This window comes from Lampetra fluviatilis, chromosome 27 (genome assembly GCF_964198595.1).
Source record: "Lampetra fluviatilis chromosome 27, kcLamFluv1.1, whole genome shotgun sequence".
Classification (NCBI taxonomy): domain Eukaryota; kingdom Metazoa; phylum Chordata; class Hyperoartia; order Petromyzontiformes; family Petromyzontidae; genus Lampetra; species Lampetra fluviatilis.
This window is the reverse complement of record NC_136301.1, coordinates 7,266,306-7,293,801: the sequence shown is the minus strand read 5'-3', so window position 1 is coordinate 7,293,801 and position 27,496 is coordinate 7,266,306. Positions and strand designations below refer to the sequence as shown.

The following is a 27,496-nucleotide window of genomic DNA, read 5'->3' as shown; positions in this document are numbered from 1 at the left end:
TGTGGTGTTTGTGGTGTGTGTGGTGTGTGCTAGGGTTGTGGGGAGCGTTGGCGCCGCGGTTAGCTTGCCGGCGAACCCGAGTTCGATTCCCGCTCGCGACCAGCACCAGTGACGATTTATCTGAGCCGGTTCCGTGCCTCCCCTCGGTCGACTCAGCCTTAAATGAGTACCTGGTACGGTGTGTAAACCTCGCCAATGGGGAGACAAAGGCGGCCCGGGCATGGTGCCGGCCACCCACCCACCCCCTCGTGTGCCGTGCCGGCCTTCATCTGTGCTCGCTAACAGCACTTGCCCCAACAGTCTGTTAAGGCTACACGGAGGGGGGGGGATCTTTGTGGTTTGTGTGCAGGGGTGGGGGAGGTGTGCGTGGCGAGGGGAGCGATAGCGTTGCGGTTAGCGTACTGCTCTTCGAACCCGGCGACCGTGGAAAAGTAATTAGGGCTTTCTTTCTGGAATCGTTATTCTGACCTCCTGGATCTTGCCCTGTTGATGTTTCCTGCAAGACGCCCGATCCAACTGCCGCATTCGGTTGTGAGCATGCAAACTCCAAATACGCAGCAGGCGTCGCGGTCGGGATCGAATCCACGACCTTCTTGCACACCAGGCGGGGTAGTTAACATCTCAAACCTTTGCTTAGTTTCCACAACCCGATTGGATTGGTTACTTTCAGTGTGTCATAGGCGTTTAGTGTGTGACGGGCGGGGCGCGTGAGGGGGGGGGGGGGTGTCGTTAAATTTGTTTGACCCCGAGCGTTGATCGCGTGCTGGACGTGCGTTGCCCGTGCAGGTGTACCAGGTGTGTGCGAGCCTGCCGCCCAAGGGGCTGTTCTACCCGCCCACCCTGATCATCAACGTCAACACGGCCTCCCGGATCGTCAGAGAGGAGGTGGCCGCCCTGTCGCAGCTCACGGCTAAAACCACCTTGCACTTTTGGAACCTCATTTGCCAGTAGAAAATATGACAATTGTTTTTTTTACCCTTCTATCTGGCAACAAAACTGACACCTTTTTTACGAGGAGTCATGTTTGCATAGACCACAATACCTGCAGCCATAATGCAAACAAAAAACATAACTCTGATAATATATGCACTGTCCTTGAAGTTGATTGGACCAATCAATTTCAAGGACAGTGCATATATTATCAGATAAGGACAGTGCATATATTATTGAAGTTGATTGTTTTTTGTTTGCATTATGGCTGCAGGTATTGTGGTCTATGCAAACATGACTCCTTGTAAAAAAGGTGTCAGTTTTGTTGCCAGATAGAAGGGTAAAAAAACTATTATCACCTTGCACTTTGTTGGACTTTGTTATTATGCATGGTTTAAAAAAAAATCTATTCATGTTTTTCCAACTGAAAGGCTGAAAGCGTTGATGCCATCGGCTGTATACGTTTATAATAGAGGTTTTTTTATGGGTTAGATCGCGTAAATATATAAATGTGACGTTAGAACCCGCCACCACCCGACACAGCCAACTAGTAAGGGTATTCACGTAAACAGAACGTGGCCGATTCGTCACTAGTACAGCACTAGTGTGTAGTGTATAGTGTAGTGTATAGTGTAGTATATAGTGGTGTAGTGTATAGTGTAATGTATAGTGTAGTGTATAGTAGTGTATAGTGTAGTGTATAGTGTAGTATATAGTGGTGTAGTGTATAGTGTAATGTATAGTGTAGTGTATAGTGTAGTCTATAGTGCAGTGTATAGAAGTGTATAGTAGTGTGTAGTGTATAGTGTAGTGTATAGTAGTGTATAGTGTAGTGTATAGTAGTGTATTGTGTATAGTAGTGTAGTGTATAGTGTAGTATACTCTAGTACAGCACACCGGTGTGTTGGAGAGCCAAGCCACAACGTTTACAATCTGAGTACGACATCTTGCCGGTAATTACAACTGGCATCATGAGGCGGACAGCCATATTTGTGGAGAAATCTTCCTGTTTCGTTCCTTAAATAGAGGCGTAGTTGTGATGGCATCACTTGTGAGCCCTTCCGTCCGCCTGTTGTATAGCGGGAGGCACGAATCTCGATTGAAAACTAATTTATTTAGAACTGCTCATTTAGGCCTTGGCAAGGTAAAAGGTAAAAACAACGGGCCTACCTTTACCCTACCTTTTACCCTTACCCCATACTAATTACCCGATCACAGGGTAATTGCTGGGGTACTACTACACATGAACAAGGTTTATAACAAGTCAATTCTAGGTAGAGCGCTTTATTCATATAGAATACTCTCGATGATTCCAATTTTAAATGGAGGCCACGGACTGCGCCACGGAGCTTTTAGTGAGCGGTAAACAAGGTGTTTACCGGGTAATTATTTGCGCTACCTTTACCCTGCCTTTTACCTTACCCCTTGGCATGTCGACACCTTTACCTTTACCCTTTTACTTAGTAAAAAGGGTAAATTACCTTACCTTGCCGAGGCCTATGTTCGTTGTTGTGTTTAGTTTGTTGTCCTTCACTTTCCGCACCTTGGCTACGTACGGTGCGAAAGAAGTTCAACACACAGTACATACACCAAGTGGGAATGTAGCAGCCAAATACTCTGAACGCGTGACGTTGATTAAAAAAATTAAGGGAAAAACCGGAGGACCCAGAGAAAAGTCCACGCGACCACGGGGAGAGAACGAGAGAGATACGCAAACTCCAAATATACAATAGGCGTCGTCAGGCTCGGGATTGAACCCCACGACCTCCTGCATACCCAGTTAACATCTCGTGGTGCGGAAGAAGTGGAACATACATACAACATACATACAACATACATACATACAACATACATACAACATACTTACGTAACCCCGGTTATCGACAGTCCAATGTGAACAAAAGTTTGGCGATTGGTTGTGTATGTAATTAGGGACTCGTTCCAATCTGGTTGCGTTAATAGGGGGTCGCTAAGGAAGCGCTGAGACATCTGGCGTAGAGCCCTTGCGTACCAGAGGAGTCATTTCCGTAGCTTGTGTGCATTGCCTTCAACAATTTTCTTGAATGCGATGGCATCCGCGTACGAAATCAATTCTGAAATATTCACCGCGTAATTACTGCTGTTTAAATGAACTTAATGGATTGCCCCTTAACCTTTGAGAATCGAAGCATCTCTAGTCACCAGGTGCTGCCTGTCACAACTGCAGACCGCTCAAGTCCGTGTGCATTGCAAGTGCAATGCAATTCGGATTCACGTAGCGTCTCCTGTTTAATACAGCTGCATCTGAAGATGCCGTCACATCTACGCGCACTGTACGTTATTAATCAAGTTTCCTGCTGCTGCCGCTGTTGCTGCTGCTGTTGCTGCTGCTGCTGCTACCACTGTTGCTGATGCTGGTGCCGTTGCTGCTGCTGCTGCTGCCGCTGCTGCTGCCGCTGTTGCTGCTGCTACCACTGTTGCTGATGCTGGTGCCGTTGCTGCTGCTGCCGCCACTGTTGCTGCTGCTGCCGCTGCTGCTGTTGCTGCTGCTGTTGCTGCTGCTACCACTGTTGCTGATGCTGGTGCCGCTGCTGCTGCTGCCGCCACTGTTGCTGCTGCTGCCGCTGCTGCTGCTGCTGTTGCTGCTGCTGTTGCTATTGCTACCACTGTTGCTGGTGCCGTTGCTGCTGCTGCTGCCGCTGTTGCTGCTGCTGCCGCTGCTGCTGCTGTTGCTGCTGCTACTACTGTTGCTGGTGCCGCTGCTGTTGCTGCCATTGTTGCTGCTGCTGCTACTGCCACTGCTGCGGCTGCCGCTGTGGCTGCTATTGCCGCTATTGCTGCAGGTCTTTGGGCCAGTGTTGGTGGCTCTTCCCTTCCGCACGGCGAAGGAAGCCGTCGAACTGGCCAACAACACGCCGTACGGCTTGGCGGCGAGCGTGTGGACGGAGAAGCTCTCCCTGGCTCTGGAGGTCGCCTTGTCGTGAGTCCGCTTCGATGAACACGGCGGATTTTTGTTTATCTGTGTGTGTGTGCGGGTGTTTGCGTAGCGCTTTTTGTCAGTTCCCCTGTCGGGCGAAGGCCTCTCCCCCCGTGCCGTGTCGGTCGCCGGGGTTATTTTTGTTTTTATTTTACCGTATTTCCGTCGCGCTGGTGAGTGCGGGTTGGTGTGGCGGCGGGGGACAAGGGGGGCGTGGGAGATTGACAACTTGTTCGTACGTCGCTCATCGTCGCTGTGAATCTTGGTCAGGGATCGAACACGGGTCACGGGGTTCAGCGTGCGGTGTGCCGGCCAACGCACCGCCTGCGCCTGCACCTGTTGGGTTTTTCGGCACCAGTCGTGTCCCAGTTACGCCGTTGAGAGTCGGACTCGTGTGTTGACGATGCTCGAGAACTGACCCCAGAATAATGTCGCGCGGCTACTTCTATGGACGCTTCAATTGGCCTTTTTTCCACCCAACGGTGCATCGCACCTCTTCATACTCCGCAAGCCATGTTCAGCACGTGCGTGTGCGCGTCACGTGCGTGTGCACAGTATCAAAGCCGGCACGGTGTGGGTGAACGGACACAACATGTTTGACGCTGCCTCCGGCTTCGGGGGATATCGGCACAGCGGCTTCGGGCGCGACGGCGGCAAGGAGGTGAGAGAGCGAGACGCGCAGGGACAGGGAAGCCTCACCCTGCCCTGTGCAGGGAGGTCTCACCCCGCCCTGTCCAGGGAGGCTTCACAGATTATAACCTTAATTAGTTCAACCAAACCAATGGCTACATTAAACTTTGTTAACGTGTTTACTATTTACTTTTAAAAGAGTAACGATCTCTTCCTTAACCCGCGCACCCTACCTGGCCCTAGAGGGCATTGGGAGGGATGGAGAAAGGGAAGGCCCAAGCCCACAGAGACCGATGGCTCATTGAGCGTGGGGACAGAGGGCCTGGTGTGGTTTCTGGGCTATTCCTGGGCCGGCAGTTAATGGTTCCCAGTGATTGTGGAAATTAAGCAAGAGTGCCCTTGTAATCTTAGCTGTTGTTGAGGCTTTCCCGGGTAAATAAAGGATTATTTAACAATATGTAATGTCAATCCACCGCTGGATGAAAGGCTCCCCACGTATCTCGGTCATCGGGGTGATTTAACCATACCTTACCACACTGCTCGGTGTGGTTTGGTGAAGGTGGGAGGAGGGGGTGGTGGCGAGTCTCGTTCACACATCGCGGATGTTAGCTGTGGCTCGGATTCAAGCTCCCTGGATTCGCAGCACTCTGCGCTGACCACCGCATCACCGATTCCGCCCCGAATAATGAAACAAAACTAATGTCAACCGGCCGGGTGGCTCTGCAGAAAAGCAAGCGGCACGCAATCAGAAGCGTACGGGTTCAAATCCTGGTTGGGGATTGACTCAGCCCATCATCCGTGCGAGGGCCAATAAAATCAGTACAGTGATCCCTCGTTTATCGCGGTTAATGGGGACGGGAACCCCTCGCGATAGGTGAAAATCCGCGAAGTAGGATTGGCCCCCTAGGAATTTCCGTATGTGTGTGTGTGTGGGTACCAGAATGTTTAAAATATGTATATTTATACTTTATATGTATATTTTACTTAAATCTATTTAATTATAAAACCTTAAAATTATACATTCACTCTCTCTCATACGATACGTATTATGGTGTTCTACACTCACCAATGACAGTAGTATCTTGAGACTTGACTCCAGTAATGACGACGACGACGATGACAATGACGACGATGACAATGACGACGATGACAGACCTGTGCAGTTCGATGAATGTGATGATGAATGATGATGATGATGGTGTTACTGCACAGGTATAATGAGGCCTTTAAATCAGTTCGAAAAATCCGCGATGCACTGAGGCCGCGAAACTTGAACCGCGAAGTGGCGAGGGATTACTGTACCACTTTGCGGGGTGGGGGGGTAGGGTGAATTCTACAGCGGTTGCGCTTTGGTTCGACTCACCCCGGCCATAGCAGAATAGAATTTCCCCCCACTGGAAATTGAAGGCTGTAAACAGGAGACGTGCCCGCACCTCGCGACGCTCACTTGGGAAAGAGAATGGAAAGAGAAATAAGTATAACCCGTAAAAACAAAGTTTTTCACTATAAATCCTTTATATGCGTGGCGGCTAGAGTCCTCTCGTCCTCTGGCTCGAGATGGCTGCCACCTATGGGTCAGATGATTGCATTGCACCATTAAGCAATTGGTAATTACATATAATATTTTTGTCCTAAAAAGTGTAAAATTTTGGAAAAAAATTTTCACGAACATTAATTGTCACGCACAACGAGTCTGTGTGCAAAATGTCAGCTCGATTGGATCACGGGAAGTGGGTTAAAAAACGACCGAAAGATTTGCACGGTCCTAAGCAAGCAAGCAAGTGAACTTAATATAAAGGATTTAAAAACTGAAAGGACGCAAACCTGAGCTGGTTCCCGTCTCCCGTCACGCCCTCCTCGCGGTGGCGGCAGGGCCTATTCGAGTACGTGCGGCCCCGCTGGGAGGAGCGCGCCCGCCCCGACCCCGGCAACGTGGACCTCGCGGCGTTTGGAGCCGCCTACGGGGCCGACGTGGCGCCCATCCCCGGCACGGCCGTCACCGTCGCACACCCCACCGTGACGGCACACGAGCAGCTCCTGCCGAGGCACGCCACGCCCCGACTTACGAATGCCCGTCTTAAGAATGCCCGGCTTACGAATGCCCGATTTAGGAACATCCGCACTTGCGAACATCTGCCCTGATGAACATCCGCACCTACGAACGAGCTTCTAAAAGATTTTATTTAATCCTCCGACTTGCAAATGTGAACTCGCACTTGCAAACGCTTTATTTACTGTACAGTATTTTGTTAGTGTTACATGCAAGTGTAGATGTTTCTTTTTTATTTGTGAGTTTAACAATGCTTCCCTTTTTTGTTTAACTGTAACTCGTTTTATAATCCTTACCACGTGTGCATTTAAATACAGTGCATCACTGTGTTCCGATGCACGAACCGTTCGTCTTACGAACGTCGGGTCGGGCGCCACAGTGGTGAGATGTTAACTGCCTTGCCAAGTATACAGGAGGTCGTGGGTTCCATCCCGACCCCGATGCCTGAATATTCGTAGTTTCCATGTTCTCTCCCCGTGGTCGTGTGGATTTTTCTCCGGGTCCTCCGGTTTTCCCCTCCACATTTAGAAACACGCGTTTAAAGTATTGGGCTGCTGTACATTTCCACACCAAAACCCACTTCGTTGAGCTACCAATTGTGGCCATGCCGCTTCTGAAAAAAGAGCTGGTGTGGCTCAGTGGGCCTTACCTGGTAAAATAAAAAATAGTTTAGTGGTAGACTCACCCCGGCCGTACTTTGTTCGTCGTGTGCCGTAATGGTTTGCTGAGCGTCGTGTTGTCGCGCTGTATCGGCGTGTGGGTCGCGCTGTGATACGCTGCGTGTGTGTGCGCGTGCGTGTGCGTCCGCCAAACGGCGCAGCGTGGACCGCACGTACAAGCTGTACTACGGCGGGGCGCAGAAGCGTCCGGACGGGATGTACTCGAGGCCCGTGCTGGCGCCCGACGGCGGCAGCGTGATCGCCTACGTCGCCGACGGCAACCGCAAGGACGTGCGCAACGCCGTCGAGGCGGCGCACAAGGCCGCGCCCGGGTACGCAGCCACCACCCCCCCCCCTCCCCCCCCGTCGTCGTGCTGCTGTCAAACCCCCAGTGGTTTCAAATGCGTGTGGCGGCCCGCGCACTGATGAGGTTTTATCGGCGAAAGTGAAAATTAGCAAAGAACGCTGGTATAAATTTCGATTTAAAGCTTTCGTGACTGCAGGGATTCATCTTCTTGGTTCTTTCGGTAAAGTCACGTAGAAGGGAAATAATAAAATAATATTTTATTATGTTTTCTTTTTCTTATTTTATTATTTCCCTGCTACGTGACCTTAACGCTGGTATAGCGTGTATTGTATTGATATCTTAACACCGGCGTCTCCGCGTTGCTTCAAGCTGATCGGGATCAGCTGCAGTCCTCCCGCACACGATGCCAAAGGCGCCTTCTTGGCATCTGGCGGTTCGACTTCGTCAGAAATGTCACCCCTGGCGATCGAGAGCTTAGTTCGAAAGAGACGCCGGCTGTCACTCTGTGGACACGTCGCCCCGTCCCGATGCGTGGACTCCAGCAACTTGCGCACTTCGGTTAGCGATCGACGTTTGAAGTGAAGACCGCGACCCTCAAAGGAATGGCCCCAACCCCCGTGTTCACCCCCACCCCTCTCGCCATGATCCGTGGCTCAACCAAATCACAGGAGACGCCGGCGTACGGCAGCAAGGGCAGCTTACACGCGAACGCTGTCATCGCAAGAGGTCACGCGTTTGACGGCAACGGTCCTTCGCTGACTGCGCGCGCGACGGGCGGACAAATGAACGAACGAACGCCTTCCGTCCTCTGACAGATTCTGCAGTTGCTTCTGCTGCTTCACAGTCGAGGGGCGACCTCCAAGGGTCTACCCTTAGAGTATCCGACCATTTGCTCGTAGGTCACCTGACTCATGGAGTCCACTCCAATGGCCGTCTCTTTAACTGCCCCTCCTTCATCCAGAGGATGCCTTTTTGCGTTTAGTTTGTTGTCCTTCCCCCGTACCTCTTATTAGCACGGTTGGCTATGGACAGTGCAAAAAGAAGTTCAACACACACGTGCCGGCGCAGGTGGGGCAAGCGCGCGGCTCACAACCGTGCCCAGGTGGTGTACTACATGGCGGAGAACCTGGAGCTGCGGCGCGACGAGGTGGCGCGCCGGCTGGCGGCGCTGACGGGCGTGACCCCGGCGGCCGCGCTGGACGAGGTGGAGGAGAGCGTGACCCGGCTCTTCCACTGGGCGGCCTACTGCGACAAGTACGGCGGCACCGTGCAGGTGGGCACGCGCTGGGCCGCCGCGGCGGGGGTGGGGGGGGTGCGGGCAACCAGGGCTGGCGCGCAGAGCAAACCGGAGCAAGCCAGGGACTGAAATTTTTTTTTTACACTTCTATCTGGCAACAAAACTGACACCTTTTTTTTACAAGGAGTCATGTTTGCATAGACCACAAAACCTGCAGTCATAATGCAAACAAAAAAAAACATGACTCTGATAATGTATGCACTGTCCTTGAAGTTGATTGGTCCACACCCGAGACAGCTTTCCTTAGAGCCTAGTCTCACATGGCAAATGAGGTTCCAATGGTGAAAAAGCCAGGGACTGTGAATGTGTGGGGAACCGGAGCTTGTGCATACAGGGGGGAGGGCAAGCAGTGCTGGTGAATTCGTGGTGAACCGGTGCGGCTGACCGCAGGGGGCTGATGAACGCGTGAGGAGCCGCATCCGTTGATGCAGGTGGCAGCCAAGGACTCTGAACTTACCGGGAGAGCCAGCGCTTGCACAAAACGCGTGGCCGCTTGTTACAGAGGTTCGCGGTTCGAAGCTGGCAAGTCGCACTGGGCAATAAAAAACTACAGCCAATTTATATTCTAGCAGGTAAGGCCCACCGAGTTATTTTGCTGGCCACAGTTGATAGGTCAACGAAGTGGGCTATCACGCGGATATTTAAAGCCACCGAATACTCTAAACGCACGTTGATTCTAAATGTGGAGGGAAAACCCGGAGAAAAATCCACGCGACCACGGGGAGAGAGACACGCAAACTCCAAATATACAACAGCAGGTGTCAGGGTCTGGATGGAACCCACGACCCCCTCCATACAAGGCGAGGTAGTTAACATCTAGCCACCGCGGTAGACGTGCCTCTACACGAGCCTGCCTGTTCGCGGCAAAGAGTTTGGCGCGCGCGTTGAAAAACCACCACCCCTCCATGTGCCATTTGGCGGTGCGTGCGTTTGCGCGCGTGCAGGAGACGACGCTGTACGGGGCGACGGTGATGGTGCGCGAGCCCGTGGGCGTGGTGGCCGTCGCGTGCCCCGACGAGAGGCCGCTGCTCGCCTTCGTGAGCCTCTTCGCGGCGGCCATCGTCAGGGGCAACGCCGTCGTCATCGTGCCCAGCGAGAGGCACCCGCTGCCCGCGCTCGACTTTTATCAGGTGGGTGGGGGCCCGTCGACGGCCGCTGTTTTTTTATTTATTTTACCAGGTTAAGGCCCGCTGAGCTATTGAGATATTTTTCAGAAGCGACCTGGCCGTCGCAAATGATCGCGCAGCAGAGTGGCTCGTCACGTGGAAATTTATCGCGACCAAACACTTTAAAACGCGTTGATTCTAAATTTGGAGGCAAAAAAAACGGAGGACGCGGAGGAAAAGCCACGCTACCGCAGGGAGAGAGAGACACGCAAACTCCAAATATATACAGCAGGCGTCGGGGTCGGGATCGAACCCACGACCTGTATACCGGGCGAGGTAATTAACATCTCGCCGCTGACTTCAAAGCCACGTGGGTCACGGACGTTGTTTAGCAGCGCTGCATCACGCTGGTCACTGCGGGTTGGGTAAGCGGGCACTCAGCACTGGTCCGGAACGCTCGCCAACTAAAGTTCCCAGCGGCAGGGAATCGAACCCAGGTTGCCGAGTTCGTAGCGCGGCGTGCCAACCACTGCACCGCCTCTCCACACGCTCCGTTTGCCCGCAAGATAGTTCAACGGAGAGTCATCTTATTCTGTCACGCGCACGATTCGATGAATCTATCGAGAGCTTGAGACTATTTTAATTGGTGAATGTTTGCATGTACGTGCTCGTGCATGGGATGCCTGAAGTCCAGTGGGGGGGGGGGGGGGGGGTGGGGTGGCACGTGCCCCCCCAATAAGGGATTTCGATCGGATCATTTGGGTTTATGAGTAATAAATCGGCATTTTGCGACCCCCCCCACTGCCACTGTGTAGCATATTATTACGTACCAGGGACTCTATGAGATGATAGGACAATAGTCCATAATTGGCAATAAGTAACGGCAAAGCGGTTATAAGTGACTCAGATTTGTGCGCAGTTGCGTCTACAGTGCACGACTTTCACACAACGCGGTTAGAATTCGACCCTCGATCGATGGCTGCGCCATCGCCGCACACGCCTCGAATAAAAAGCAAGGGACAAGTCCTCACTTACTACTAACAACTCCTCTATCATTTCTCGTTGCTGGAGGGGTTGCCCCCCCCCCCCCACTTGAAAATCCTGGCTCCGCCACTGCTGAAGTCCTCTTTTTAGGCAGCCGCAGAGCAATTGGGCAATTCGTACGAGAAATTAACCAGGTGCTGCGGGAATCTAACCTCGAAAACCCTCTGCAGACTCGCTCGGTGGGTCGAGCGAGATAATTAGAAAACAAAACTTCGCAGGCAGGTTAAGGAAACGCGCACCAACGAAGAGACAAAACATCTCCCTCGTCACGTTGATAGGCAAGCCGCAAGGCTGCGTCTTCCAGGCTGTTCTTGACGCGAGCTTGAAGCCTCAGTCGTGGGACAAAGTCAGTGAACGGTCGGGGTAGAAACCACTCCCCCCTCGCTTGGCATGCCGTACCGCCAACCTTAGATTCCGAAAAGTTGATGGGGAAGCTACTGTTGTGCGCGTGCTCGTGTGCGCGCGCGTGCACAGGTATTCGACACGTCCGATCTGCCAGCCGGTGTCGTGAACATCCTGACCGGCTCGCGGGACCACCTGACCAAGTACCTGGCGGAGCACCAGGACGTGCAGGCCATGTGGTACTTCGGCAGTGAGCAGGTACAACCTTGCCGTGGCCTCGGATCGGCAGGATGAGCAGGGAGGCATCAACTAAACTAATATTTATTTTACCAGCTCAGGTCCACGGCTATAGAGCTCTTTTTTAAATCCTTTATATTAAGTTCACTTGCTTGCTTGCTTGCGCGCTTACGACCGTGCAAATCTTTCGGTCGTTTTTTAACCCACTTCCCGTGATCCAATCGAGCTGACATTTTGGCGCGTGACAATTTATTTTCGTGAAAAAATGTTTCCAAAATTTTCCACTTTTTAGGAAAATTTTTTTTTCATATTTAATTTAAAATACCAATGTGATAAAAATGAAACTCTTACTCAAGAAAAACAGAACTGAATAATAAAATAAAACCGATGCCACGCATATAAAGGATTTGTAGTGAAAAACTTTGTTTTTACGCGTTAATTTTTTAGAAGCGACCTGGCTATCACAAATAATAGCTCGGTGAAGTGGGGCATCGTGTGGAAATGTATCGCAGCCAAATACTCTAAACGCGTGACGTTGATTCCTAATGCGGAGGGAAAACCGGGGGACCCGGAGAAAAATCCACGCGACCACGGAAAGAGAGAGAGAGAGTTTCAAACTCCAAATATACAGCAGCAGGCGTCATGGTCGGGATCGAAATCACGACCTCCTGTATACCAGGCGAGGTTGTTAACATCTCCTAACCAATATTTCTGACCGAAAAAAATATCCATGAGGGTTCTGCCTTTGTCGTGAGGGTTGTGAGTTGACGCCGAGGATGGGGGGAGGAGGCGCCTCGCCCTCGCCATGTGGAGTGACGTCACCTGTTCATGATTATTAATGAGGGGTGCTGGTCGATGTGGAGTGACGTCAGGCGCAGTACACACCGACATCCTTGGGTAAATATAGTAGTAAATGCAGATTTAACAAAAATATTGGTAAAAAACAAGTTTGCCAATGCACACACTTTTATTTGCACTCAAAAGTAGAAAACTAATTATAATCTTTACCCCAGAATTAATCAAATTTGATGTGCTGAATAAAAGCGCGGGGTAGGCTTGCAAAATTTTGCTTAAACATACCGAAAGGAAAACCACCCACTTTTATTCAACACGTCAAGTTTGATTTCGATTTAAAGCTTTCGTGACTGCAGGGATTCATATTCTTGGTTCTTTCGGTAAAGTCACGTAGAATGGAAATAATAAAATAATAAAAATTTTACATAATAAAATATAATTCTCACGACGTTTCGGCCACAACGCAAGCAGCCGTCCTCAGGTGAAGAACAGGTCTGTCGGTAAGACCTGAGGACGGCTGCTTGCGTTGTGGCCGAAACGTCGTGAGAATTGTATTTTATTATGTTTTATTTTTATTATTTTATTATTTCCATTCTACGTGACTTTACCGAAAGAACCAAGAAGACGTCAAGTTTCATTAATTCTTGGGCCCAGTGCAAATAAATGCGCGCGCGTGTGTAGGCCTCGGCAAGGTAAGGTAAAAGTGTAAAAACAACGAGCCTACCTTTACCATACCTTTTACCTTACCACAATACAATCACTCTACCCTACCTTTTACCCTTTAGCAGGTAAGGTAAAAGGTAAAAAGCAACGAGCCTACCTTTTACCTTACCCTTTACCCTTACCCCTTGGCATGTCGACACCTTTACCTTTCACCTTTACCCTTTTACCCAGTAAAAAGGGTACAATTACCTTACCTTGCCGAGGCCTACGCCCGCGCGCGTGTGTGTGCGCGTTGCAAAACTAGTGGTAGCTCCTGCAATCTCTCATTTACTTGATACAGCTGTCGTGGCTGTGACGGTTCCACCTGAAGACGGAAGCTTGTGTTGCCTCTGAAACGTCGTGATTTTTATTTTATTTTACTTTTATTAATTTTAATGTTTTACCTACGTGACTTTACCGAAAAAACCTAAGAATATAGCATTTGTTTACCCATTTTGTTGTTGTTGTTTTGTGCGCTCGATGGCTCGCAGGGGAGCAAGTTTGTGGAGAGCGCCTCTGCCGGCAACCTGAAGCGCACGTGGGTGAACTACGGCGTGGAGCGCGACTGGGCGAGCACCGAGTGTGGCCAGGGCGAGGAGTTCCTGTACCACGCCACGCAGTGCAAGAACCTGTGGCTGCCCATGGGAGACTCGTTTGCCAACTGAGCGCCGCCGCAATGGGCACACGGCTTTGATCGCGGGAGCGTTGGTAAACCAACAAAAACATATTCTTGGTTTCGATTGAAAGCTTTCGTGACTGCAGCAGGGATTCATCTTCTTGGTTCTTTCGGTAAAGTCACGTAGAATGTAAATATAGAAATAAAAAAAATAAAAAGAATAAAATAATTCTCACGACGTTTCGGCCACAACGCTGTCTCCCCCGACAGACCTGGTCTTCACCTGAGGACGGCTGCTTGCGTTGTGGCCGAAACAGCGTGAGAATTATTTTATTATGTTTTATTTTATTATTTTATTATTTCCATTCTACGTGACTTTACCTAAAGAACCAAGAAGAACCAAGAAGATATTCTTGGTTCTTTATATATTATTTAAAAAATATTATTTTATTATTTCCCTTCTACGTGACTTTACCGAAAGAACCAAGAAAGCTTTAAATCAAAAGCTTTAAATCTAAATTTTACAAAAACATTTCACATTTTATTTTACCAGATGTGTAGCTGTGCTGTAGCTCTTTTTCAGAAACGACTCGGCCATCACCAAATGATATGTCAGCGAAGTGGCTCATCATCATCATCGTGTGGAAATCTATAGCAGCCAAATACTCTTAAGACGCGTGATGTTGATTCTAAATGTGGAGGGAAAAACCCGAAACACCCGGAAAAAAAATCCACGCGACCACAGGGAGAGAGAGACACGCACATTCCAAATATACAGCAGCAGGCGTCGGAGTTGGGATTGAACCCACGACCTCCTGCATACCGCCGGGGCGAGGTAATTAACATCTCCTAGCCACCCTGGGTTAGTAGCGCAGCAAAATGTTTACGATTGTGCTGTAATCCTATGCTCCTGTGTCTTTCCCCCCCCCCTCCCAGTACCCTTTTCAGGCTGAGTTGATCTACTGATCTACAAAGACAAAGATCCCCCGTATAGCCTTAACAGACTTGGGGCAAGTGCTGTTAGCGAATACCTATGAAGGCCAGAAACGGTACACGAGGGGGTGGGTGGCCAGCACCACGCCCAACCGCCTTTGTCTCCTCAGTGGCGATGTTTACACACCGCACCAGGTACTCATTTCAGGCTGAGTCGACCTAGGGAAGGCCCAGGACCGGTTCAGATAATCATCACTGGTGTTGGCAGTGAGCGGGAATCGAACCCGGGTCGCCGGGTTCATAGCGCAGCGTAGCGCTAACCGCTACACTATTGCTCCCCACACCGTACACACACACACACATCTGCCTGAACAGAATCGGTGCTCTGTACGTCACGTTGCGACGCACACACACGGACACATGCACAAGATTCCTGCGTTAATTTGAATCCGCAGCCTCTAGTCTCCGTTACTTGGGCTGTGTTTGTCAACCGTGAGGCGCGTGCAGCGCGTTTTCTACTTTAATGTTTCATTTCAGCAGGCGACGACGACGACCGGGAAGTGACGCAAGGCGGAACCGTGCTGGGTGATTGTCAGTTGGGAGACTTTGTTCCAGAGTTGATCACGGGTTGTGTCGTGCAATGTCACACACGGTGCACGCACGTTGAACTTCTTTCGTTACGGTACGTAGCCAACCGCGCTAATCGGAGGTGCTGGGGAAGGACAACAAACTAAACACAAAAAGCAGTTGTCAAGAAATGAGTTCTCAATCTTGATGGTTTAAAAGTGCGTGGCTCCCAGTGGCCAGAGGTCGCAAACGGGTTTTGATTCCTTACCCGTACCCGGCCGCACCAGGGTCGCAAACGGGTACCAGTACCCGTACCCGGCCGGGTACGGGTAGCCGGGTATCGGGTAGGGTACGGGTATCGGGTACCCGATTGCGACCTGTGCCAGTGGCCTCCTAATATCGGGAGGGAAGAGCGGTTCCAGACGGTCGCAGAAGCGCGTGATGCGGTGACCGTCTTAGTTCGGCGTGGTACTTTTCATGGGCAGTCGTCGTGGTCCTCAAAAGTTCAGAAGTGTGTTCGCCGAGTGCATCCAAGCGAGCGTTGCAGCTCTCTGTCAAGGGCCAACTCGGCCAGCCGACAAGGGGCCGCAGCAAAGTTTACACGTCACAAGTTACACACGCTTGAAAGGAATTGACGATATCTTGAACGTAAACATTTCCACGATTTTATGTTCACATTTGATATTTTGTGATCTCAATAGGATCTGTTTAAGGAGAGCAGGGGGGATGGGCAGAGTGGAGATCCGTGGTAGCGCATCCACCACTTGTCGCAGAGGGTTTACGGTTACTAATCTACTGGCTGCCCTGGTTATTACTGTCGGTATATTAACCCTTTCCCGTTCCGATGACATACGTGCATGTCATCAGCTCTTCTGAAATATAATAACTTTATCGGTACCGAGGCTCCCACAAGGCCATGCGAGAGGACGTGCGGCACAGTTTTGCGGTCGTGTCGCTACAGTTCTCCGCGGTGAGTAACGACGTCTTTAAAAGCAACGGCGCTACTACGCCTCTCTAAACAAAATTAACGCTGAGCCTCTTCCACGTTGCGAGATCGACGGTAAACGGGACACCCAGCCTGCCACTCGCAGACATCTCGGAACGGTGGAAGGGGTTAACTCCGATGATAATGGGGCACGGCGTACATCACGGCGGACGTTACAAGATCCCCTGACGTGGTTTGCTGGAGCAGGCCATCGTGTGTGCGAGCGCCAGGGTCCAAGTGTTGATCATTTGGGATCGTGCCCCACAGCAGCAATCATCGCGCCCCCCCCACCCCCTACTGGCAGACTTAACGCCCCAATTAACTCTGGCGCATGAGACTCGTCCTAATGATGGGTCTCTTTGAGTTGTCAATCTCGTTAAACAAAAAAAAAACTTGAATCTTCGCGGAGAGTTTCAGTTGAGAAATGCGTGGCGCTCACTGCCCCAGGGCCTGGTGTATAAAATCTGACGCCGTTTTAGAATTGTCATTTAATTGTGGGTTTTATTGTTGGTTTTATTATGGGTGGCACTGCCCAGTGCCCGGTTTAAAAGCCGACGTTTCCCGATTTCCAATTGTGGATTTTGTTTTTGATTACGAGTAACACTGCCCAGTACCTGGTTTAAAAACCTGATACTGTTTTTATTATTATCATCACATAATTGCAATGTGTGCTATTACCTCAAATGTTACGCGCCTGCGGTTGCATTTTGACCGGTGGCGAATCAATCGGCTCGTGCCATGAGGCAGTTTTGATTGCAGATGCAGATTGTGCATCCAAATGACGGTGACGAATGCAATGGACCTGGATCCTGTCGGACAATATTTTGACCGGCGTTATGAATATTACAATAGGGCACTGACATGCACTTATTGTAATATTACCCCCCCCCCCCCAAATTATATTCTAAAGATTTTTATGTAAGAATGACGATCGCAATAAAAAAAAAGCTTTAATACGATACGTTTCCTGTTGTGTTTAGGACAGAAGGGGTGAATCAATCCATATGCTTGTTAAACCTTGCACGACGATTAGCCATTGATAAGCTTGCTGCCCATATCACAAAGTGAATAGTAATTTCACTTTGCATTTTCCATAAATATGCTAAATTCCTCTTGATATGCAAATTATTTTGTCAAGGCGCTCTTCCCCCCTCCATCCCAGCTTAAATAGACGCTCCAAGCCTGGGGTGTGTCCTTCAGACTCTGTCTTCTCGACAGACCTGTTCTCCACCTGAGGACGGATGCTTGCGTTGTGGCTGAAACGTCGTGAGAATTATTTAATGTTTTATTTTTATTATTTTATTATTTCCATTCTACGTGACTTTACCGAAAGAACCAAGAAGATGAATTTCACTTTTCTGAAGAAGAAAACAAAAATCAAAACAAAAGAGTGCAGCTGGGAAGTTATAAAACAAAAAAAAGAAAATGTTGCTCATGTTTGGAGGTGTGGACCACTTAGTTCAAACGTCAGGGCACTTAGCTGGTGCCACTGACAAGTGAGATCCTGGGTTCAAATGTAGGCACTCGCCTGAGATTAAACCGGCTCTCAAATGCAGTTGATGGTTCCGGCCAAGTCACCAATGACCGCACACAAATATTCACGAATTTGATTCTCCACTCAATTTTGGTTAAATGACAGCTCAATTTTTTGTTGTAAAATATTGCTCTGACTGTCATGCAACGAACATTCCTGTTATGTGACAATGCAGGTGGCAAAGTGCTTGCCCCTATTGTGTGTGGACCAGAGGTCACTTAATAGATCTCCCGAGGTCGTTCTGTTGTACATTGACTTCTCTACTTACGCACATTCGACTTAGGAACGTTCAGAGTTACGGACAACCCTGTCCCATACGCCCAGTTGCCTGTTCGGACCGAGAGTCGTAAGTTCAACCGCCACGCAATAGATGGCGGTGGTGACATCTACATCTACAGAACGTGAAGAACCAATGGCACCTACATCTACAGAACATGAAAAACCGGTGGCATCTACATTTGCAGAACGCGAAGAACCAGTGGCATCTACATCTACAGAACGTGAAGAACCAGTGGCATCTACAGAACATGAAGAATCGGTGGCATCTACATTTGCAGAACGCGAAGAACCAGTGGCATCTACAGAACATGAAGAACCAGTGGCATCTACATTTGCAGAACGCGAAGAACCATTGGCATCTACAGAACACGAAAAACCGGTGGCATCTACATTTGTAGAACGCGAAGAACCAGTGGCATCTACAGAACACGAAAAACCGGTGGCATCTACAGGAGATTATATAACTTTTAAAGCCATTCCCCGTATTTAGTGCACATGCCGTACAACGTGTTTGTAATCGACAGGAGTACGAACAGACCTGGAACCGAAATCGTTCGTAAGAAGGAGGAGTCTAGACACTTTCGTGGGGCGTTTTCTAACCCAAAGGGATTGGCACTGCTCAAGGAGAGATCAAATTTGGATTTCGATTTAAAGCTTTCGTGGCTGCAGGGATTAATCTTCTTGGTTCTTTCGGTAAAGTCACGTAGAAGGGAAATAATAAAAATATCAATCAAATTCTCACGACGTTTCGGCCACAACGCAAGCAGCCGTCCTCAGGTGAAGAACAGGGCTGTCGGAAAGACAGCGTCTGAATGAACACCACCAAGCTTGGCAGCGTATATTTAAGCTAAAATTATTCTGCTGATATGCAAATTCATTCGTTAAGGTGCCCTCCTCTACCCCAGCTTGGTGGTGTTCTTTCAGACGCTGTCTTTCCGACAGCCCTGTTCTTCACCTGAGGACGGCTGCTTGCGTTGTGGCCAAAACGTCGTGAAAATTGTATTTTATATTTTATTTTTATTATTTCCCATCTACGTGACTTTACCGAAAGAACCAAGAAGACAAATTTGGATTGTTCGTCTCATGGCGTGACGCTGGGTGCACTGGCGGCTACAATTGGGGCACCAGACAATGTGCTGGGTACTTAAAAAAAATGTTTTAACACTTATATGGGACTAACGTTTTTAATGGGAAAAAAGTACGGCTAATAATACACCTGAACGTGATAACAAATGTAACGTTAATAGCTTCAAAGGGTCTCCACTTGTTCGCCATCGTTGTCAACGCGTGCCTGGAATCTTCTCCAGGTGGTCTCCAGAGCCCGGAGGGCGCATTTCTCGTGGTATTGTTGCAAATTCTCAGAAGTGTTCCACATTTTTTTGTAGCACCCTGTATCTTTAACGTGATTACACGTTGAAAAATCAATCCTGCTTAAACGATGCGCTCCCAAAAGGCCGTGGGGCTTGATGGTTGTGCACAACACGAATACTTTTCCGCAGAGACACGAAGTATTATCCGCTTACCCACGTGACATCGGAGTCATTTTCAGACGTTTTCCTTCAGTGCGTACGTAACAGACAAACAAAATAACCACGCCACACAAAACCCACGCTGACGCGCTAGGGGGCGCTTTAAGCATCAAAGGTGAAATCTTGACTTCGGGGGCAGTCCATAAATGACGTCACGCGATTTTGGACGATTTTTGACCCCCCCCCTCGTCACACGGCGTCACAAAAAGTCAGACCCCCTCAAATATGACGTCACAAAGCTCTGCCCCCCCCCCCCCCCAAATCATATTTCCATTTTGAAAATAAAACATGCTTCAAATAACTTTAAACTATTGTCATTGGAGTGGGGAGGGTGGGGCTGGGTGGGGAGTGGGAGGGGTGGGGCTGGGTGGGGGTGGGCTGGTCACCCCGTGGTGCCCTTATAAAACTCAACGTTTCACCTACTCACTACACTATACACGACACGATACACTTATACAGGTAGGAACAACAGCTTCCACACTGCCCACCAGGGATTATGTGTCTGTCTGTCGTGCACGAATGCGCTGTCCAACCAAGTTCCTACCTGCCCACTCCGAAGGAACGTGTTTATATCAAACCACGTTGGAAGCGGTGGCTTTTCACCTTGACCACGTGCATCATGAACAGCGCCAGTTTCGCGTTCCCTCTTCATCATCTTGCACCGCAGTCGGCAAACGGCGTCTCCAGAGCAGCGTGCGGACTCTTTACGAGACGGCTTCGTGACGTTGCGTGCTTCGTCACATGCATCGCGGCTCTTGAAACGACGAACTTTGTACGGCATTCGAAAAAAATGGCCTCGTTATTTTGGTTTCAGAACCCCTTGTGTTATAGCACATAGCAAGACCAACTTGACACATTGGGTATCCCTTTAACGGGCCAAACTTTGGCTTAGGGGCCGTCCATAAATGACGTCACGCACCTAGGGGGGGGGTCAGACATGTGACGAGGGAGGGGGGGTTTTGAGAAATGTGACGTCACATCAAAATGCGCAACTTCAAATATAGACGTTCTTCTTAGACTTTTTAATAAATGTTTTCTCCTACAACATCAATAAGCACTACAATGACAATAGTTTAAAGCGATTTGAAGCATGTTTTTTTTTCTGGAGGGGGGGGGGGCAGAGCTTTGTGACGTCATTTTTGAGAGGGGGGTCTGACTTTTTGTGACGCCGTGTGACGAAGGGGGGGGGTCAAAAAACGTCCAAAATCGCGTGACGTCATTTAGGGACGGCCCCTTTATATCCACTTTTTCTATTTACCGTTGGACGTATTTCAGTCCCGGATTCACCGACCCCGATACTGGTCACATGGCGAAACGCCCGTTCCCCAATTATCTGGGGTCCAACCAAACCCCATCAAGAGCACATTATTGAACACGAGTTGAGTCCATCATATAAAACACACGGTTCAGACAGGTCAACGTTTAAATAAGGTATATATTGTTTATTAACCAAAATGATTACTTAGTAAACTAATTAACAGAGTGTACAGTATTTATTAAATTTATCCATGCACAAAACTAATGCTTTAACTCAACTGTAAGTCACACACGACACTGGGCCACAAGCAGGCATTAAACAGTATTATGATGCATTATGCAATGCTGCACTTTGCAAACGCACATTGATAATTTTGGTTCAATTGACACCACACGAAAAGTCCTAATTGTCAGAAAACACCACAAAACCATCCCTACGAATAAGTACAACGTGAACGACTCACATTCAGAGCAATGAAAAGTGCCCCTAGGCATTATCACGATTTAAAATACTCTCTCATGAATTTTACACTCGCATCACACGAACCCTCATCATGGCAAATGCATCATATCCACAGGATGTCAAGGAAATGCACGCACGGTCACCTTGAGGACACAAGAAACACCTGCATTTGGCTGCAGGCTCTCCCTTGGGAAACACATTCATGGATATCAAGCAAATCAAACTCAAACCACCTGCTTCTCTTCTCTGGCGATACAGAGCAGGTATCTGATGACATCTTATGGACCTCCGCAATATACAGCAACATTAAGACTCCAGACTGTTATTTCTAGCTCCCATCTTTTCTGGCCTTGGACAAGACTTGCTTCCTCATCTGCTTTACTCGTCCGCATATATTGCATCTTCCCCTCCTTCGCCCTAATCTTGAACATGCCTTCTGTCCCAACCACCCTTTTCTTGGCTTCTCTGTCGTGCAATTGCTGGAATTAGTGTGTATATATTCTCCCATCACCGGCACTGTCCACGGCACGCGCCTCACGATTTTCTCCTTGACAGAGCCCAGTTCTTCTCTCCAGACATTAAGTGGTATTGTCTTGTTCAGACGCAACCAATTCTATCAAATGATCATTTTTGTTCTTTGAGTCTCATGTCTCAGATGATGTTCGATTCCTCAACCATCCAAAAAGTCACCGTCACCATCCCCACTGATCTCACCGCTGCATTGCTCGCCCACGTTCTACAATGAGGAACGTAGCGTATCCACACTTGTGTATCGAGCTTTGCTGGTTGTCATTGTTTTTCATCAGTTCCCATTCTGATATAATAATTACAATATGGTCTTTTACACAATGGAATTGACAATTGGGAATACCCATGAAAACATGTTATTATGTTCCATATTATCCACTACTGCTGTCTGGAGTACCCCAGGCAAACAAGAAACAAATAAAATATGCAGCCTACATTTCAATCAACCTGTGCATATGCTGAAGTCGTTGTCACAATTGCCAAAAATCACAGAATCGCTCGGTTGTATCCATAAAATAAAAACCCGGGGGTCCATCGTACTCCAGGTTACATGATATCAATGTATGCTTGGACAGATCGACCAATATAAAACAGCACAAACATAGCTCTACATTAATTCTAGATTTGAAGCTTTCGTGACTGCAAGGATTCATAATCTTAGTTCTTTCGGTAACTTTACCGAAAGAACTAAGATTATAGCTCTACATATTCATCAATAATTGCGAAGTTAGTGAAAATTACATTTTAGATATTAACAAGCACTGCCTCATGTAATTGCGCGAGATACACGGCCGGGGTGGAGGGTGGGTGGCAGGCGTGACATCAGCATAAAACAAGTCGGTTCAATGCTGTGGGTGACGTCATCACGCAGAAAGGCGCATTGACGTCACCACCGTGCACTTGCCCAGCCCGTGCGCCAGCCAGCCAGCCAAACTTTTTTTCTAATATAGCATGATTCAACTGTCATCTTCCTTAACTTGTGCAACATTCGATTGCTGCGCCTTTAGATTTAGATCGTCGTGAAGAATTCTCGAAACACTGCCATAGGACAAATTGAGTTCCGCGCTTGTCCTGCGGATGGACTTCTGAGGGCTGTTGAGCATGGCATCCTGCACGCGCATCACATTCTCCTCCGTTCTCACAGTTTTTGCCCGCTTTTTCTTCACATTTCTAACCGAACCCGTATCGCAGAATTTGCGATACAATTTGTAAATGGTTTTCCTCTGCGGTGGCGCGCGGTCAAATTCCTCCTGGAAAAGTCGCTGCGTGTGCGCCACGGATCCGTGAATCTCCATCCACGCTACTACCTTCCTCCTCTGCTCCTCAGTCAGATACGGAGCCATCGCTTTCACAATGCTCGATCACCTGTTGAGAAAGGGGGGGAAAAAAAAACAAGAGGGTCATTAGAAATCGGTGGGTCTGGTGGTGCGTCTGCTTCTTTTGCGAGGCGATGGGAGTCGTGGCAAAACAGTGGCCACGTCGATTTAAAGCTTTCGTGACTGCAGGGATTCATCTTCTTGGTTCTTTCGGTAAAGTCACGTAGAAGGGAAATAATAAAAAAATTAAAATTAAACATAATAAAATAATTCTCACGACGTTTCGGCCACAACGCAAGCAGCCGTCCTCAGGTGAAGAACAGGTCTGTCGGAAAGACAGCGTCACCTGAGGACGGCTGCTTGCGTTGTGGCCGAAACGTCGCGAGAATTATTTTATTATGTTTTATTTTCATTATTATTTCCCTTCTACGTGACTTGACCGAAAGAACCAAGAAGTGGCCTCGTCATTTGACGCTGCTGGCCTCCGCTTTCTTCGCTACTGCTGTCGCATAGCTGCAGCGTCACCAACTCTGCCATTGATCGCCCGGGGCGACTTGCTCTTCCTGGACTCGCTCTGCAAAACCCTCGAAGCCTCCCTTTCTCGCTTGGCCCGCATGGCGTCGACGGGCCCAACGCCCACTCGCCTTTCCTTTCTCCCTCCGGGCCAGCAACAACTCCTCGTCCTCTGCCGTTATTGTCCGGTTCAGAGCGTTGGCACGAGCCGCGGGGTTCACAAGAGTGTCGGGAGAAGGCGTCCTGCCCTCGCCAATCCTCCTCGACGCATTTTTCTCGAGGCCCTGCCACGTGGGAGCGCAGCTCTTCGATCGTGTCGACGACGCAGCCGCTCCAGCCTTGCGGGGATTTGCGTCTTCTCTGCCCAGCGATGAAGGGACCTCCCTCGCCGTCGCCACAGCGCTGGCCTCGGATGGCATTGCTTCTCTTTGGATGTGCAAATTTAAAAAAGCGGTCCAACACTTGCCGGTTCGATGGAAGTTTGCATCTGGGTAATTGCGTCCACAGAGTTCCTCGCGCCAACCAAACGCCACGGTTTATCTTCGGCACATCTGCCCTAGTACTGGCCATTTCCACTCGATGAAGAGACCATATACTTTATATGGCTGCACTAGAGTTATACATATAAGCGTCATTCGCCATTAAGTGGCGGTAACGTCACCACGGCGCTTGTGCCAGGCTATGTGCACCTTGAGGCCACGTGAAGTGTCGAACGCCCGCTGGCAGGAGGTCACGGGGCAGACCCAGCAGGTGCCACGGGTCGACTGACTGAGATGACTGAGATGAGTGGCCGATGCACCACCTGTGCCCCCTACTGTGCCAGTCATATTAGGGCCATGCATGCCAAGAGGATGGGGTCGTAAGCAAGCTGTCAATATTAACAGATTATAATGACATCGTCAGCACTTAACTATTACACCAAAATTACGAATTTGATTGGTTATGGTCCCTGAAAACTAAAACTTCACTTTTCCATCTGCATTTTGATTGGCACTCTGGTGGTATCTATAAATGTATCAATGTAACCTCAGGCTTTCTACCGATGTCATTTATACTGGTTGTATGCAGATGGCTCATTGTATAAACAATTGATGTTTATTTTAACACAAACGGAGGTGACATCTGGCTTTTATACACATTTCCCTCACCGTTTGAACATACAGTACATGTATTCCATACAAATTAAAGCAACTGCTTCAGAAAACAACCGTGGTATATTATAATCCAATGCCATTGATCATATTACGATACATAAAACCATTGCAGTACGTCATGTTAAACCGAAAGGAAAATGTTATACATATACACCGTACCATAATAAAGTATGTCAAACATAAATAAACTACGGAGTTAATGTCGTAAGCAGCAATTAATTACCGTGTGGACAATGACATCACACTCGCATGCGAAATGTACTTAACGCCTCAAGATTATTCGCAATGACGTAAACCGGTAATGTATAGCAGTAGCGGTGAAAGTTAACACGTATGTGAACGACGCAAGGCAAAAACATAACACGCACGGCGTAGGTAACATCACGCGAATACATTCTGAGGTGAATTATTGTTGTGTTACACCGCTACCTTTAAAGCAGCCGCGACATCGCGTCACTTGCAACCATCAACTTGAACGAAAGGGCTCCTCATTTTGCGCGCTAAAATCGAAACGCCAGAACGAGGATTTTTTTAAATTATTAACAAAACAAAAAAATTACGCACGCGTACAAACACGCGTGAGATACTACAACAACGTAAACAACAACAAAAAATAATCCGCGAGGTAAAAAAAAATAACACTGTCCCGCATTATTTTGCTCGTAGCGGAGTGCGACGAGACGCGACCTACCTCCTCTGCGCCGTCCGCCATCTGGCGACAGCACGAAGATGGCTCGCGACCGCCGCGCTTACCCATTGGCCGGCGCGCCTCCCACGTGATCACCCCCCCCCCAACCACCGCCCCCCGACCCCCCTCACTAACCCCCCCTCCCCTCACCCCCGGGCATCGGTTGGCCCCGCCCGCGCGAAGGCGCTCGCGACCAATGGGAAGCGCCGCCCGTGCCGGGAGCGCGCGCGGCGGTTGGTGGAGGGTGACCGGGATGGGCGGGGCGATGGCGAGATGGGCGGGGCGTGCTGAAGGAGGGGGGGGTGTGGGCCGTGATAGTGGAGGGGAGAGATAGAAAGGGGGAGGAGTTTACTCGCTAATGACGCAATTGCCGCACCCCCTCTTCGGCCTCTATTGTTGCTACCCCACTTTCCCCCCCTCTCCCCCCCCCCCGGCGTTAAGAGCGGCGTCGTCGGCGGTGAGCGGCGGGGGTGGATTGGTTGAGCTCGGGGGTGGCGAGGCCGTCCGCCGAGTGTGAGCGAGCCGAGCGTGAGGGGGGGCGGGCACGCAAAGCCGAGGGAGTGGAGCTCGCGCGAGCGGCTCTCTCTGTGTGTGTGTGGTGGGGGTAGGTAGGTGGGGGGGGGTTCTTCACTCTTTGCACACGACGATCCGCCTCCAGGGCGCCTGGCGCGCACGAAACTCGCGGGGGGGGGGTGTGTTTGGGCAGCCCCCCCCTCCCTCTATTCGCTTACCGCCGATAGATTCGTGCGTGAGGGGAGGGGGTTGGTGGTGGTGGTGGGGGCTGGTGGTGGTGGTGGGGGGGGAGGGTTGGTGGTGGAGGTGGTGGCTGCTGCTGCCGGGCGGTTGGAGCGGTAGTAGAGGAGGGAGGGACACAAGGGGGGGTGAGGGGGGGGGTTGCGGGGGGGGTTGCGGGGGGGGGTGAGGGGGGGTTTGCAGGGGGGGGGTTTGCAGGGGGGGGGGTTGTTGCAGGGGGGGGGTTTGCAGGGGGGGGGGGTTTGCAGGGGGGGGGGGTTGCAGGGGGGGCGGGTTTGCGGGGGGGGGGGTTTGCGGGGGGGTGAGGGGGGTTTGCAGGGGGGGGGGGGTGAGGGAGGGACACAAGGGGGGGTTGGTGAGGGGGGGGTTTGCAGGGGGGGGTTTGTGGGGGGGGTTTGCAGGGGGGGGGTTGCAGGGGGGGCGGGTTTGCGGTGGGGGGTTTGCGGGGGGGTGAGGGGGGTTTACAGGGGGGGGGTGAGGGAGGGACACAAGGGGGGGTTGGTGAGGGGGGGGTTTGCAGGGGGGGGGTTGCAGGGGGGGGGGTTTGCAGGGGGGGGGGACACAAGGGGGGGGGGTGAGGGGGGAGGGACACAGGGTGGGGGGGGCTGTTTGCTGGGCTCGGGTTTTGTGCTGCTGCTGCTGCTTCGAGCCCGCGCGCTTTCTGCCTCGAGGGCGGCGGCGTGTGGCGAAAGTGTCGGTAAATAAGTAAATAAATCGCGGACACCACAACCCACACGCAACCCACACACACACAAAAAGGCTGCCGAAGGCCACAGAGAGAGAGGCGCGAGGCGAGAGCGAGGAGCTAAGGAGGAGGATCCTCGGGCCTAGCGGCGCCGTGCGGCCTCCCGATTACTCCCCGCTCAGCGGTAGCGGCAGCGGCAGAAGAAGAAGCCGAGGAGGGGCCCTCTGGCCGTGAGGGGCTGTCGGGGTTGTCGTGGGGGGGCAGCCGGAACGAGCACGAAGAGGAGAGGAGAGAGAAGGCCGAGAACAAAACAATTCTGTCGAGGGTAAAAAAAAAAGGCAGATGCCGCGTGATGATGATGATAATGATGATGTTGGGTGGTGGTTGTGGTTGTTTGATGTGGGTTGTGATTAAAATGAAGGCGATGTTTTGCCTGGGATTTGAGCCGCCCAGGGCCCCACGTTTTTGCCGTGACGGGTCGCCTCGCTCCGACGTTCGTCTTCGCTTGTGGTGGTTATTGTTGTTGTTGTGGTTATTGTTGTTTGGTTTGGTTGGCTACCTTTGTTGCTGCTCGTGGTGGTGTTTCCCCACCCCTCCTGAGGGAGGCCGACCGGCCGAAACGTCGAGGGCCTAATCGCGGT

At 50.3% G+C, this 27,496-nt stretch overlaps 1 protein-coding gene across 2 annotated transcripts in view; it reads left to right on the top strand.

The window, feature by feature from the left end:
* The window catches only part of ALDH16A1 (aldehyde dehydrogenase 16 family member A1), a 35,589-nt gene extending 18,542 nt beyond the window's left edge, over nt 1-17,047 (top strand). Inside the window, exons 9-18 of one of the 2 annotated variants that reach the window (XM_078869172.1) lie at nt 787-885; nt 3,753-3,889; nt 4,442-4,547; nt 6,389-6,561; nt 7,387-7,557; nt 8,601-8,805; nt 9,774-9,959; nt 11,454-11,579; nt 13,547-13,763; nt 14,608-17,047. In XM_078869172.1, coding sequence (XP_078725298.1) covers nt 787-885; nt 3,753-3,889; nt 4,442-4,547; nt 6,389-6,561; nt 7,387-7,557; nt 8,601-8,805; nt 9,774-9,959; nt 11,454-11,579; nt 13,547-13,720 — 1,377 coding nt within the window. In that variant the 3' untranslated portion in view covers nt 13,721-13,763; nt 14,608-17,047. Of the gene's footprint in view, nt 1-786; nt 886-3,752; nt 3,890-4,441; nt 4,548-6,388; nt 6,562-7,386; nt 7,558-8,600; nt 8,806-9,773; nt 9,960-11,453; nt 11,580-13,546 lie in introns of both variants that reach the window. The other variant, XM_078869171.1, reaches the window with a different exon arrangement.
* The last annotated feature ends 10,449 nt before the right edge of the window (nt 17,048-27,496 follow it).